The sequence below is a fragment of the Pristiophorus japonicus genome, chromosome 30 (genome assembly GCF_044704955.1).
Source record: "Pristiophorus japonicus isolate sPriJap1 chromosome 30, sPriJap1.hap1, whole genome shotgun sequence".
Taxonomy (NCBI): domain Eukaryota; kingdom Metazoa; phylum Chordata; class Chondrichthyes; family Pristiophoridae; genus Pristiophorus; species Pristiophorus japonicus.
This window is the reverse complement of record NC_092006.1, coordinates 6,735,672-6,749,850: the sequence shown is the minus strand read 5'-3', so window position 1 is coordinate 6,749,850 and position 14,179 is coordinate 6,735,672. Positions and strand designations below refer to the sequence as shown.

Genomic DNA, 14,179 nt, shown 5'->3' with positions numbered 1-14,179 from the left:
ACTCGCTGCCACAGGGAGGGGTTGAGGCAAATAGGACCGATGCATTTAAGGGGAAGCTGGATAAACACATGAGGGAGAAAGGAACAGAGGGCTATGGGGATGGAGGGAGATGAAGAGGGATGGAAAAAGGCTCGAGTGGAGCTTAAAACACCGGCACGGAACGGTGGGGCCCAATGGTCTGTTTCCGTGCTGTACGTTCGAAGTAATCGCAGTGTGATGGGTTCCCATGTTCAGTTGCCGTTGTAAATAGGGAATATAGGAGTTTAGAGCAGATGCCCAAACAAAGCGAATGCCTGATTTAAATGGCAACTGAAGTGTATCTGTGCACACCGCGGTGTCAAATTGTCCGCTGCCCCTTTTTAAAAAGCTCGGCTCGAAGGCTACCATGCCTCGGAGATCGACTGGCGTGCATATTTAAAATGTTGCAGAAAGTGTTTCGAACGGTAAGGGAGTCGAGGGTTGTGGGGAGCGGGCAGGGTAGAGGATTTGAGGCCAGGATCAGATCAGCCACGATCTTACTGAATGGCGGAGCAGGCTCGAGGGGCCGAATGGTCGACTCCTGCTCCTATTTCTTGTGTTCAGACAGGCACAAATATTAACAGACACTTGCGCACGCACACCACACACACACACACACACACACATCACACCCCCCCCCACACCACCCCCCCCCACACCACCCCCCCCCAACACCACCCCCCCCCCCCAACACCACCCCCCCCCCCAACACCACCCCCCCCCCAACACCACCCCCCCCCCCCAACACCCCCCCCCCCCCCCAACATCACCCCCCCCCCCACACCACACCCCCCCCCAACACCACACCCCCCCAACACCACACCCCCCCAACACCACACCCCCCAACACCACCCCCCCCCAACACCACCCCCCCCCCCAACACCACCCCCCCCCCCACACCACCCCCCCCCCAACACCACCCCCCCCCAACACCACCCCCCCCCCAACACCACCCCCCCCAACACCACCCCCCCCAACACCACCCCCCCCAACACCACCCCCCCAACACCACCCCCCCCAACACCACCCCCCCCCAACACCACCCCCCCCCAACACCACCCCCCCCCAACACCACCCCCCCCCAACACCACCCCCCCCCAACACCACCCCCCCCCAACACCACCCCCCCCCAACACCACCCCCCCCCAACACCACCCCCCCCCAACACCACCCCCCCCCAACACCACCCCCCCCCAACACCACCCCCCCCCAACACCACCCCCCCCCAACACCACCCCCCCCCAACACCACCCCCCCCCAACACCACCCCCCCCCAACACCACCCCCCCCAACACCACCCCCCCCCAACACCACCCCCCCCCCCAACACCACCCCCCCCCCCAACACCACCCCCCCCCAACACCACCCCCCCCCAACACCACCCCCCCCCAACACCACTCCCCCCAACACCACTCCCCCCCAACACCACCCCCCCCCCAACACCACCCCCCCCCAACACCACCCCCCCCAACACCACCCCCCCCAACACCACCCCCCCCCAACACCACCCCCCCCCAACACCACCCCCCCCCAACACCACCCCCCCCAACACCACACCCCCCCCAACACCACACCCCCCCCCCAACACCACACCCCCCCCCCCCAACACCACACCCCCCCCCCCAACACCACACCCCCCCCCCCAACACCACACCCCCCCCCCCAACACCACACCCCCCCCCCCAACACCACACCCCCCCCCCCAACACCACACCCCCCCCCCCAACACCACACCCCCCCCCAACACCACACCCCCCCCAACACCACACCCCCCCCAACACCACACCCCCCCCCAACACCACACCCCCCCCAACACCACACCCCCCCCAACACCACACCCCCCCCCAACACCACACCCCCCCCCAACACCACACCCCCCCCCAACACCACACCCCCCCCCAACACCACACCCCCCCCCAACACCACACCCCCCCCCAACACCACACCCCCCCCCAACACCACACCCCCCCCCAACACCACACCCCCCCCCAACACACCCCCCCCCCAACACCACCCCCCCCCCCAACACCACACCCCCCCCCCCCAACACCACACCCCCCCCCCCAACACCACACCCCCCCCCAACACCACACCCCCCCCCAACCACCACACCCCCCCCAACACCACACCCCCCCCAACACCACACCCCCCCCAACACCACACCCCCCCCAACACCACACCCCCCCCCAACACCACACCCCCCCCCAACACCACACCCCCCCCAACACCACACCCCCCCAACACCACACCCCCCCCAACACCACACCCCCCCCAACACCACACCCCCCCCAACACCACACCCCCCCCAACACCACACCCCCCCCAACACCACACCCCCCCCAACACCACACCCCCCCCAACACCACACCCCCCCCAACACCACACCCCCCCCAACACCACACCCCCCCCAACACCACACCCCCCCCAACACCACACCCCCCCCACACCCACCCCCCCCCCAACACCACACCCCCCCCAACACCACACCCCCCCCAACACCACACCCCCCCCCAACACCACACCCCCCCCAACACCACACCCCCCCAACACCACACCCCCCCCCAACACCACACCCCCCCCAACACCACACCCCCCCCCCAACACCACACCCCCCCCCAACACCACCCCCCCCAACACCACACCCCCCCCCAACACCACACCCCCCCCCCCAACACCACACCCCCCCCCCAACACCACACCCCCCCCCAACACCACACCCCCCCCCAACACCACACCCCCCCCCAACACCACACCCCCCCCAACACCACCCCCCCCCCAACACCACCCCCCCCCCAACACCACCCCCCCCCCAACACCACACCCCCCCCAACACCACACCCCCCCCAACACCACACCCCCCCCAACACCACACCCCCCCCAACACCACACCCCCCCCAACACCACACCCCCCCCAACACCACACCCCCCCCAACACCACACCCCCCCCAACACCACACCCCCCCCCAACACCACCCCCCCCCCAACACCACCCCCCCCCAACACCACACCCCCCCCAACACCACACCCCCCCCAACACCACACCCCCCCCAACACCTCCCCCCCCCCCCAACACCTCCCCCCCCCCCCAACACCTCCCCCCCCCCAACACCTCCCCCCCCCCAACACCTCCCCCCCCCCAACACCTCCCCCCCCCCAACACCTCCCCCCCCCCAACACCTCCCCCCCCCCCAACACCTCCCCCCCCCCCAACACCTCCCCCCCCCCCAACACCTCCCCCCCCCCCAACACCTCCCCCCCCCCACACCACACCCCCCCCCACACTACACCCCCCCCCCCCCACACCACACGTCTTGTATAACGGCTTAGCGTGGAGGACATTTAAGAACATAGTTTGAGTTATCTCCACAATTATGGATGGGGGTCATCGCATTTTTACATCCCTATAATAATTCCTGCGGCTAAAGTATTAAAAATAGGGGTGGGGGGGGGTGGTGAGGGGTTGAGGATCTGGATTCTCTAGAGATTTGGAAAAAAGATGGCAAAATCTGTCATCCCCGTTCCCCCACCAATTTTCAGAGACACGGGACATGCAGAGGTGGAACACCCTCATTTCACCTGGCTCTTGCTCAGTGTTCGGTGTTTTTTGTGTGTGGGGAGGGAGGGGGGGGAGGGGGAAGGAGAGAGAGGAGAGTTGGGTTCCTATTCACGAACCGGCTGCGCTCTGGTCCAGGTTGGACTTGCAGAGGGAGCTGCCATCTCGGTGGAGGGCCCCGTGTTTAGGAATGAAGGCGAGCTTGTGGCAAAGTCGTTTAAGATTTCTTGTTGTGTGGTGTGTGCTGTCTCTGTTAAATGTGTTTTTGATTGAGATACTCAGGTGAAGGGTCAAAGATCGTAGTGCAGAGCTCCAGCATGTTGGAGAAGAGTAGGCGAGACGATAAGGTAGATCAAGTAGGTGACATCAAGCTTGAGTTTTGAAATATTTTAAATGTTAAGTAGTATCATCATGGGCAGTCCCTCGAAGCGAGGATGACTCGCTTCCACGCCAAAAAGGGATGAGTTCCCAGGTGTTCCAGTGAAGGACCTAATATCCCAGGTCCTGAACTACATCCTGAAGGGTGGAAGGTGCCTGTGGGTGAATTTTTTTAACGTGGGGTGGCCGTTGCACACCAGCCACCACACGGGCTTGACAGAGCGAGGTCCTGATCCAGTGGCAAGGGTTAACCAGGACGACTGGAGACCAGCTCTGCTGCACGGGCCTAGTGCGCCCACATATCGCACAGTGTGGGCTGGGCCCGTGCTGCCCCTGGGCCCGAACTCGCGTCCCGATCACAAGGATAGGGTGACTGAACACAGTGAAAGTTTTCGGCTGATCAGAGATAGTAAGCATTGATTTGTGAAAACTGGTACCGGGGGAGCGGTTCGGGGTCCTCCCCTGTCCGACGGTGTGAGGGAGAGAAGCCAAGGTCAAGACCCCGTTTGGAATGATCAGATCCCAGAGGCTCTTGGGGTGTGATTACTGCTTCTCCCCAACTCTTCCCCACCCCCCCGTCTCTCCTCTGAAGGTACAGGAGCAGGCTCGAGGGGCCGAATGGCCTAGTCCTGCTATTTCTTACGTCACCAAAGGCACCAGCCATTCCTCTGGTACTTTGCCCCAAGTGGCCATCGCACGGGCAAAGATGGCTGTTCAACCACGGGGAGCATCGTACCCGAGCTCCCCGCCCCCCCCACCCCAACCACTCTGTAATCGACCTTATCCCGAGGGCAGAGTAAAGGTGCACAGAGAGAGCAAGTTCAGGGAAGGATTTGGCACGCTTGCACCCCGTGCTAAGGCACTTTACCGTTGATTTGTGGCGTGTCGCCCGGCCCGTTGACGGCCGCTTCCCAGTTGCCCCGCCGCGCCGTGTAGCGTTGGGACGACAGCCGAGTGTAGGCCAGGCTAGCCAACCAGAGACTCGTTCAGTTGTCACTTTTTTTTTTTAAAACCCGGTGAATCCCAAGATTGCCAATTTTTTTTTTTTTTACTCTCCAACGTCGAGGTGGCTCGTGCCGTAACCGCGACAACGCAGCACCAAGACCGAAATGCTGACTAACCAAAGCTTGCCGAGCTGGCCGCCAGAGAGTAGCTGGTCACCCAGAGGACCGAGGCCGTATCCAGTGCCAGGTCCCCGGGGGAGGGGAGGGGAGGGGTGGGAAGTGTTAATGGATCGTGCGCTGTGACAACGTGTGGCGTGGGACTCGTGGCGTGCACCTGACTTGAGTTTCTGTTGTACCCCTTCGCAGTCAAACCATCCCCGTCGAAGAAGAGCCGAACCGGTACGGCCTCAACGCGACGGCCTGCCGTGGTAGGGGCCGGACAAGCACCTTCAGCCTTGACCGAGGAAAGCATAGCGCATGCGGCCAGCAATGAGATCACTCACGCGGTCATAGAACCAGGTAATCTAGACCGTCCGCAATCGAAGCTCTGTGTTTGGACCGGTGGGGGAAAGGGGAAAGAGGTGTGCCTTACCCACTTGTACCCCGACCCTCCCATGCTCGCAGACCCACATTGGCTCGCAGCTCAGCAATGCCTCAATTTTTAACCTTCTCATCCTTGTTTCTAAGTCCCCCCACCATGGCCTTGGCCCCCCCTCCCTATCTCTGTAACCTCCTCCAGCCCCCACAACCCACCCTATCTCTGTAACCTCTTCCAGCCCCTACACCCCTCCCGATCTCTGTAACCTCCTCCAGCCCCTACACCCCTCCCTATCTCTGTAACCCCCTACACCTCTCCCTATCTCTGTAACCTCCTCCAGCCCCTACACCCCTCCCTATCTCTGTAACCCCCTACACCCTCCCTATCTCTGTAACCTCCTCCAGCCCCTACACCCCTCCCTATCTCTGTAACCTCCTCCAGCCCCTACACCCCTCCCTATCTCTGTAACCCCCTACACCCCTCCCTATCTCTGTAACCTCCTCCAGCCCCTACACCCCTCCCTATCTCTGTAACCCCCTACACCTCTCCCTATCTCTGTAACCTCCTCCAGCCCCTACACCCCTCCCTATCTCTGTAACCCCCTACACTTCTCCCTATCTCTGTAACCTCCTCCAGCCCCTACACCCCTCCCTATCTCTGTAACCCCCTACACCCCTCCCTATCTCTGTAACCCCCTACACCCCTCCCTATCTCTGTAACCTCCTCCAGCCCCTACACCCCTCCCTATCTCTGTAACCTCCTCCAGCCCCTACACCCCTCCCTATCTCTGTAACCTTATCCAGCCCCTACACCCCTCCCTATCTCTGTAACCCCCTACACCCCTCCCTATCTTTGTAACCTCCTCCAGCCCCTACACCCCTCCCTATCTCTGTAACCTCCTCCAGCCCCTACACCTCTCCCTATCTCTGTAACCTCCTCCAGCCCCTACACCCCTCCCTATCTCTGTAACCTCCTCCCAGCCCCTACACCCCTCCCTAGCTCTGTAACCCCCTACACCCCTCCCTATCTCTGTAACCTCCTCCAGCCCCTAAACCCCTCCCTATCTCTCTAACCTCCTCCAGCCCCTACACCCTCCCTATCTCTGTAACCTCCTCCAGCCCCCACAACCCTCCCTATCTCTGTAACCCCCTCCAGCCCCTACACCCCTCCCCATCTCTGTAACCTCCTCCAGCCCCTACACCCCTCCCTATCTCTGTAACCCCCTCCAGCCCCTACACCCCTCCCTATCTCTGTAACCTCCTCCAGCCCCTACACCCCTCCCCATCTCTGTAACCTCCTCCAGCCCCTACACCCCTCCCTATCTCTGTAACCTCCTCCAATCCCTACACCCCTCCCTATCTCTGTAACCTCCTCCAGCCCCTACACCCCTCCCTATCTCTGTAATCTCCTCCAGCCCCTACACCCCTCCCTATCTCTGTAATCTCCTCCAGCCCCTACACCCCTCCCTATCTCTGTAACCTCCTCCAGCCCCTACACCCCTCCCTATCTCTGTAACCCCTCAGTGCCGCCCCTCCGACAGCGCGGCGCTCCCTCAGTACTGCAATGGGAGTGTCGGCCTGGATTTTTTTTTTGCTCCAATTTTGTGGAGTGGGATTTAAACCCATGACCACCTGACTCCGAGGCGACAGCACTGAGCCGCAGCTGACACAATCCTGACCTCTGTTCAGTCCAGGAATAGAATGGGGAGGTTTTGGGGGAGGTGAAAGGTGATGGATGACAAGTTCAGTTTATGCTCGGTTGGTTCATGACTTTATTGGCCTTTCTTTCAGGAGCGTATCTGGGGCGGCCCGACATTCTGCCCAGGACCCCGCCATTAGACGAGGCCGCTAGTGACTCAGCAGCCACCACCTTGTCCAATTCTTCTCTCGTGGAAACTGGAGGGCTGGGCAGCACAGGAACGAATTCTCCAGTCACAAGGTTAGTTGTATTAGCATAGGTGCAGCACAGAAGGAGGCCATTCGGCCCTCTGTGCGAGTTCCGGCTCTCTGACAGAGCGATCCAATTAGTCCCACTCCCCCCCCCCCCCCCCCCCTTTTCTTTTTCCACAGAGTATTCGACTTCCATGTATTGCCCCGTTGGCTGTCCAAATCTGGGCAAAGGTCTCTCTTAGCTGGCCTTCCACCTTCCTCCCGACGTTAAACTAGTGCTCATCCAAAACTCTCAATCCTGTTCACCCAGCATCCCCCTATACTCGCCGACCGACATTGGCTCCCGCTCCAGCCACGCCTCCATTACAAAATGGCTGCCCCCGTGCCCTAAATCGCACCGAGTCCCGCTCACCCATCACCACCCCCCCCCCCCCCCCCCCCCCGTGCTCGCAGACCTGCATTGGCTTCCGGTTAAGCAATGCCTCGATTTTGAAATTCTCATCCTTGTTTTCAAATCCCTCCATGGCCCTTGCTCCCTCCCTCCCTATCTCTGTAACCTCCTACACCCCTCCCTATCTCTGTAACCCCCTACATCCCTCCCTATCTCTGTAACCTCCTCCAGCCCTCCCTATCTCTAACACCCTCCAGCCCCACAACTCCTCCATCTCTGTAACCCCCTCCAGCCTCTACACCCCTCCCTATCTCTGTAACCCCCTCCAGCCCCTACACCCCTCCCTATCTCTGTACCCACCTCCAGCCCCACAACCCCCCGAGATCTCTGCGCTCCTCTAATTCTGCCCTACTGAGCATCCCTGATTATAATCGCTCCACCATCGGTGGGCCGTGCCTTCAGCTGCCTGGGCCCCAAGCTCTGGAACTCCCTCCCTAAACCTCTCTGCCTCTCTCTCCTCCTTTAAGACACTATTAAAACCTACCTCTTGGACCAAGCCTTTGGTCTCCTGTCCCTAATATCTCCTTATGTGGCTCGGGGTCAAATTTCTGTCTGATAATTACTCCTGTGAAACGCCTTGAGACGTTTTAACGACATTGAAGGTGCTGTACAAAGGCAAGTTGTGGTACATAAGAAATAGGAACATAAGAAATAGGAGGAGTCAGCCATTTGCCCCCTTGAGTCTGCTCCGTCTTTCAATAAAATCATATCTGATCTGAATGGATTTTATTTCAAAGCCAATCTGGGTCTGGTCTGTTGAATTAATTGGGGTCTTTAATGTTTGGGACATAATCTTGTTGCAGGCCGCTAGGATTGGACACGCTAACGGCTGATCAGACGGAATCACAACCGAACACACAAATTGCCGGCAGTGTAGAAAGGTGAGCGTACAGGGGCTGGGGCAAAAGGGTCTGGTGGTTGCATAGGGCTGTGGGAAGATGGTGCGTCTCAAATCTGAATTGGGCGCGATTTCGGTCAACTATGCTGGAAGTCCTCCCCTTGCTGGGGGGGCAAACGGGTAACTGTGCCGCAGGTTCCTTTTAGACCCAGCTTACGGAGATGCGGGGCAGATTTCCTCTATCCTTCCCCAAGGGCGCTCCGTGTCCACCGGTTTAGATCAATGCGAGAACCGCCTGGGATTACCGATCCACCCGCGTTTTGTCTCTCTGGGGATTGCCCGTGTGTCTGTGGCTCAACTGGTTGCTGGAGCCTTTCGGTGGGGGATATCGAAAGTGCTCTCTGTCCTTGCCGCGGGAGTTTGGGGATTCAGATGTTCTGGTGGCGCCAGTGTTGATAGTAACTCCAATTCCGGCCTCTTGCGCATCCCCCCCGATTCCCACCGCTCCACGGTTGCCCGCCGTGCCTCCAGCTGCCTGGGGCCCCAAGCTCTGGAACTCCCTCCTTAAACCTCTCTGCCCCTCTCTCCTCCTCTAAGACTCTCCTTAAAACCTACCTCTTTGACCAAGCTTTTGGTCACCTGTCCTAATATCTCCTTGTGTGGCTCGGTGTCAAATTTAGTCTGTGAATTACGCTCCTGCGAAGCGCCTTGGGACGTTTCGCTACGTTAAAGGCGCTATATAAATGACGGTTGTTGTTTTGACTAACAGTCACACTCGTGCTGGGTTGGGAGGTTTCTGTGATAAAAGGGTTGTCCTATGAGGAGAGACTAGAATGGACCTATATTCTCTGGAGTTTAGAAGAATGAGAGGTGATCTCACTGAAACATAGAAGATTCTGAACGGGCTTGACAGGGTAGATGCAGGGAGGTTGTTTCTCCCGGCTGGGGGAGTCTAGAACCAAGGTTAGCAAACAGAAAGCAGAGAGTGGGAATAAACGGGTCCTTTTCAGAATGGCAGGCAGTGACTAGTGGGGTACCGCAAGGTTCTGTGCTGGGGACCCCTATTTACAATATACATTAATGATTTGGACGTAGGAATTGAGTGTAATATCTCCAAGTTTGCAGATGACACTAAGCTGGGTGGCAGTGTGAGCTGTGAGGGGGATGCTAAGAGGCTGCAGGGTGACTTGGACAGGTTAGGTGAGTGGGCAAATGCAAGGCAGATGCAGTATAATGTGGATAAGTGTGAGGTTATCCACTTTGGTGGCAAAAGCAGGAAGGCAGATTATTATCTGAATGGTGACAGATTAGTAAAAGGGGAGGTGCAACGAGACCTGGGTGTCATGGTACATCAGTCATTGAAAGTTGGCATACAGGTACAGCAGGCAGTAAAGAAAGCAAATGGCATGTTGGCCTTCATAGCGAGAGGATTTGAGTATAGGAGCAGGGAGGTCTTACTGCAGTTGTACAGGGCCTTGGTGAGACCACACCTTGTGTATTGTGTGCAGTTTTGGTCTCCTAATCTGAGGAAGGACATTCTTGCTATTGAGGGAGTGCAGCGAAGGTTCACCAGACTGGTTCCTGGGATGGCAGGACTGACATATGAAGAAAGACTGGATCGACTCGGCTTATATTCACTGGAATTTAGAAGAATGAGAGGGGATCTCATAGAAGCATGTCAAATTCTGACGGGATTGGACAGGTTAGATGCAGGAAGAATGTTCCCGATGTTGGGGAAGTCCAGAACCAGGGGTCACAGTCTAAAGATAAGGGGTAAGCCATTTAGGACCGAGATGAGGAGAAACTTCTTCACTCAGAGAATTGTGAACCTGTGGAATTCTCTACCACAAAGTTGTTGAGGCCAGTTCGTTAGATATATTCAAAAGGGAGTTAGATGTGGCCCTTTCGGCTAAAGGGATCAAGGGGTATGGAGAGAAAGCAGGAATGGGGTACTGAGGTGAATGATCAGCCATGATCATATTGAATGGCCTGCTCCTGCATCTATTTTCTATGTTTCTATGTCATAGTCTCAGGATAAGGGCTCGGCCATTTAGGACTGAGATGAGGAGGAATTTCTTCACTCAGAGGGTGGTGAATCTTTGGAATTCTCTGCCCCAGAGGGCTATGGATGCTCAGTCGTTGAGTATGTTGACAGGTTTTTGGAGTCTATGGGGAATCGAGGAATATGGGGATCGGGCGGGAAAGTGGAGTTGAGGTCGAAGATCAGCCGTGATATTGAATGGCGGAGCAGGCTTAAGGGGCCGAATGGCCGACTCCTGCTCCTAATTCTTCCATTCCGGGACTTGATTTGGACACCTTGGCCGCGGTGAGGGTGATTCATTCAGTCTAGAACTGGCTGGGGAGATCTACGTGCTGTGACATAACCTCAGCACTTTCCCACACATTCTCCTGTCACGTCACACTGTCCTCTGGGTACAACGTCGGGCAAATTGATAGGGTCGTGTGAAATGGTTTGGAGGTGCTCCACGAGGGCAACATCGCCTCCAAGCGCCAGAGTTTGGCAGGGCAACACTGGCGAGGCCATCACTGGTGGAATAGCCATGCTGGAAACCATAATACCAGAAGTTGTAGGTTAGGCCAGAATGAATTTCTATAGCGCCTTTCACGACCAAGATGTCCCAAAGTGCTTTACAACCAATGAAGTGCATTTGAAGTGAAGTCACTGTTGTAATGTAGGAAACACGGCAGCCAATTTGCGAACTCATCCGAAAACGGCCCCTCCGACGGTGCGGCGCTCCCTCGGCCCCGCCCCTCCGACGGTGCGGCGCTCCCTCGGCTCCGACGGTGCGGCGCTCCCTCGGCCCCGCCCCTCCGACGGTGCGGCGCGCCCTCGGCCCCGCCCCTCCGACGGTGCGGCGCGCCCTCGGCCCCGCCCCTCCGACGGTGCGGCGCGCCCTCGGCCCCGCCCCTCCGACGGTGCGGCGCGCCCTCGGCCCCGCCCCTCCGACGGTGCGGCGCGCCCTCGGCCCCGCCCCTCCGACGGTGCGGCGCTCCCTCGGCCCCGCCCCTCCGACGGTGCGGCGCTCCCTCGGCCCCGCCCCTCCGCCGGTGCGGCGCTCCCTCGGCCCCGCCCCTCCGACGGTGCGGCGCTCCCTCGGTCCTGGCATTGGGAGTGCCGGCCTGGATTATGTGCCCAAGTCTCCGCAGCGGGGACTTGAACCCACGACCTTCTGACTCCGAGGCGCGTGTGCTACCCACTGAGCCACGGCTGACACAAGCCAGAACCCCCCCCCCCCTGTGGTTTATCCGCTAACCCGTTGATGTGATTTCCACCTCGCGCGCGACCTTTACTGACTGCCGTGGTCGGGTCGGAATAGCCCCTCGCCCAGAGTGTATTTTTTCCATTCTTTTATAGTTAAAAAACCCCACAGAAGGACATGACTCTTCAGGTGTTTAACACCTGTCCTTTCTTCCTCCCTCCCTCTCCCTCCACCCTCCCCACCTCCTCCCCCAGTATCTCTCCAATTGTTTCGGAGCCGGCGGCGGGGATCCCCCTTTCAGAGCTGTCCGTTGCGTCAAAAGCAGAGGAAGGCATGCAGCACCGTGACACGCTGCTCGAAACCGAAATCTGCTTCGTAAGTACCGCGGGGCGGGTGGGTGGGGGGGGGGGCGGGGGGGTGGCAGGGGGCAGCCCCTCATCCGGAGCACGGCTTTGCATTCGGAGCATCGCACCCACTGTGTCGGAACTTGGCTGTCCTGCAGGTGAGATTAAACCGAGGGGCCGGTTTCCCCCTCCTCATTCGCAGCCCCCTGTTGACAACGCAATGCCGATCTACCCGGGCTGCTCTTGCTGGCCGGTTGCAATAGCCCACCCCGCGGCTGGGTATTCGGCTGTGCCAGTCTCTCCAAGTAGCAAAATCCTCACTCCTAACCGCACCGCTTTTACTAATGGCCACTGTTATATCTTCAGCGCAACTCACAAACGCGCACACAGCCTCAAGATGGCAGAACACTCAGGAACTCTCGCCAGGTGACCAGTTCCTTTCTTTATTATAAACAGCACTGGCTGTAGTGCCACATGAGTCCACCAGATGGAGCTATATCTATATATATTACACAATATTACACCTCTCCCTCCTTAATGAAGAAGTAATTATAACAAACGATCTTCATACATAACTTGTACAGTTATACATAAAAGAAATGGACTTATTTACAAATCAAACTGAGCCATTTGTTTTCTGTTTCAAAGAGGATACCTTCGCTCTTGAACAGAACCTGCCAAAGATGGTGTCGACTCATTCGAGGCTGATCCTGAGGAAAGTTTTCCTCCAAGGGATGCCCTTGATTTCCATTTGAACTCTCTCTCTAACTTCGGACTGTTTGTCTGCCGGACTCTTGACTTAAATTCTGACTTTCTCTTGGATTTGTTTCCGGTACGTTGGATGTAGGGTATGCTACTGGTGTATCAAAACTATCTAATATATATAGCTCCATCCGATGGGCTCCTGCAGCACTGCAGCCAGTGCTGTTTATAATAAAAGAGGGAACTGGTCACCTGTCTGGAGTTCCCGAGTGTTCTGCCATCTTAAGGCTGTGAGTGTGTGTGTTTGTGAGTTGTACTGAAGATATAACAGCCACTAACCCACTCTCGTACTCATCCGGCCGGCACACTGTTCATTATTGCTCATGTTCGGTTGTACTATTTACCAGTTTATTTCCTTCTGGTCACTTTGATTTGAGCTATAAGTTCGAAGTAATGTCTCTTTCTTCCTTCCTTTCCATCCTTCCCTGTTCAACCGCGTGTGGCATCGAAGCCCAGGCTGACCCGGGTCCTCTCCCCTCTCTCTCGCATCCGTGCGGCAGGACCCGGAGCGGTCCCTGAACCTCGATTGGCGTCCAATCCCCTCTCCCGGCTTTGCCTGCTGTCCCCGAGGCTAGCCGGGGGTTTGTTTGGGTGTGGTGTATCTGGAGCCTTGAACGTGCAATTGTTGCAGCTCTTGAAGAGAAAACATTTCCACTTGAGTCTAAAACTAAGGGATATAAATAAGAGTTGGGAGTCGGCCATTCGGCCCCTCGAGCCTGCTCCGCCATTCAGTGAGATCACTGCTGATCTTCGACCTCTACTCCACTTTCCCGCCCAAACTCCATATCCCTTGACTCCCTTAATATCGAAAAATCTCTCGATCCCTCGGTCTTGAATATACTCACCGACTGAGCCTCCACAGCCCTCTGGGGCAGAGAATTCCAAAGATTCTGAGTGAAGAAATTCCTCCTCATCTCAGTCCTAAATGGCCGACCCCTTATCCTGAGACTGTGAGACCCCTGGTTCTAGACTCCCCAGCCCGGGGAAAACATCCTCCCTGTATCATAAAGGATAGTCACTAATAAACCCAATGGGGAATTCAGGAGAAACTGCTTTACCCAGAGAGCGGTGAGAATGTGGAACTCGCTGCCACAGGGAGGAGTTGAGGCGAATAGGATCGATGCATTTAAGGGGAAGCTGGATAAACACATGAGGGAGAAAGGGATAGACGGATATGAGGATGGGGGTGAGCTGGAGGGGTGGGAGGGGGCTGGTGTGGAGCATAAACCCTGGCACAGATCAG

At 57.8% G+C, this 14,179-nt stretch overlaps 1 protein-coding gene across 4 annotated transcripts in view; it reads left to right on the top strand.

Moving 5' to 3' along the window:
- Positions 1 to 14,179, top strand: part of LOC139240178 (phosphatidylinositol 4-phosphate 5-kinase type-1 alpha-like) — a 71,280-nt gene that overhangs the window by 49,935 nt on the left and 7,166 nt on the right. For 3 of the 4 annotated variants that reach the window (XM_070868596.1, XM_070868597.1, XM_070868599.1), the window contains 4 exons: positions 5,260 to 5,412; positions 7,222 to 7,369; positions 8,575 to 8,652; positions 12,085 to 12,205. In XM_070868596.1, coding sequence (XP_070724697.1) covers positions 5,260 to 5,412; positions 7,222 to 7,369; positions 8,575 to 8,652; positions 12,085 to 12,205 — 500 coding nt within the window. The remainder of the gene's footprint in view (positions 1 to 5,259; positions 5,413 to 7,221; positions 7,370 to 8,574; positions 8,653 to 12,084; positions 12,206 to 14,179) is intronic. The other variant, XM_070868598.1, reaches the window with a different exon arrangement.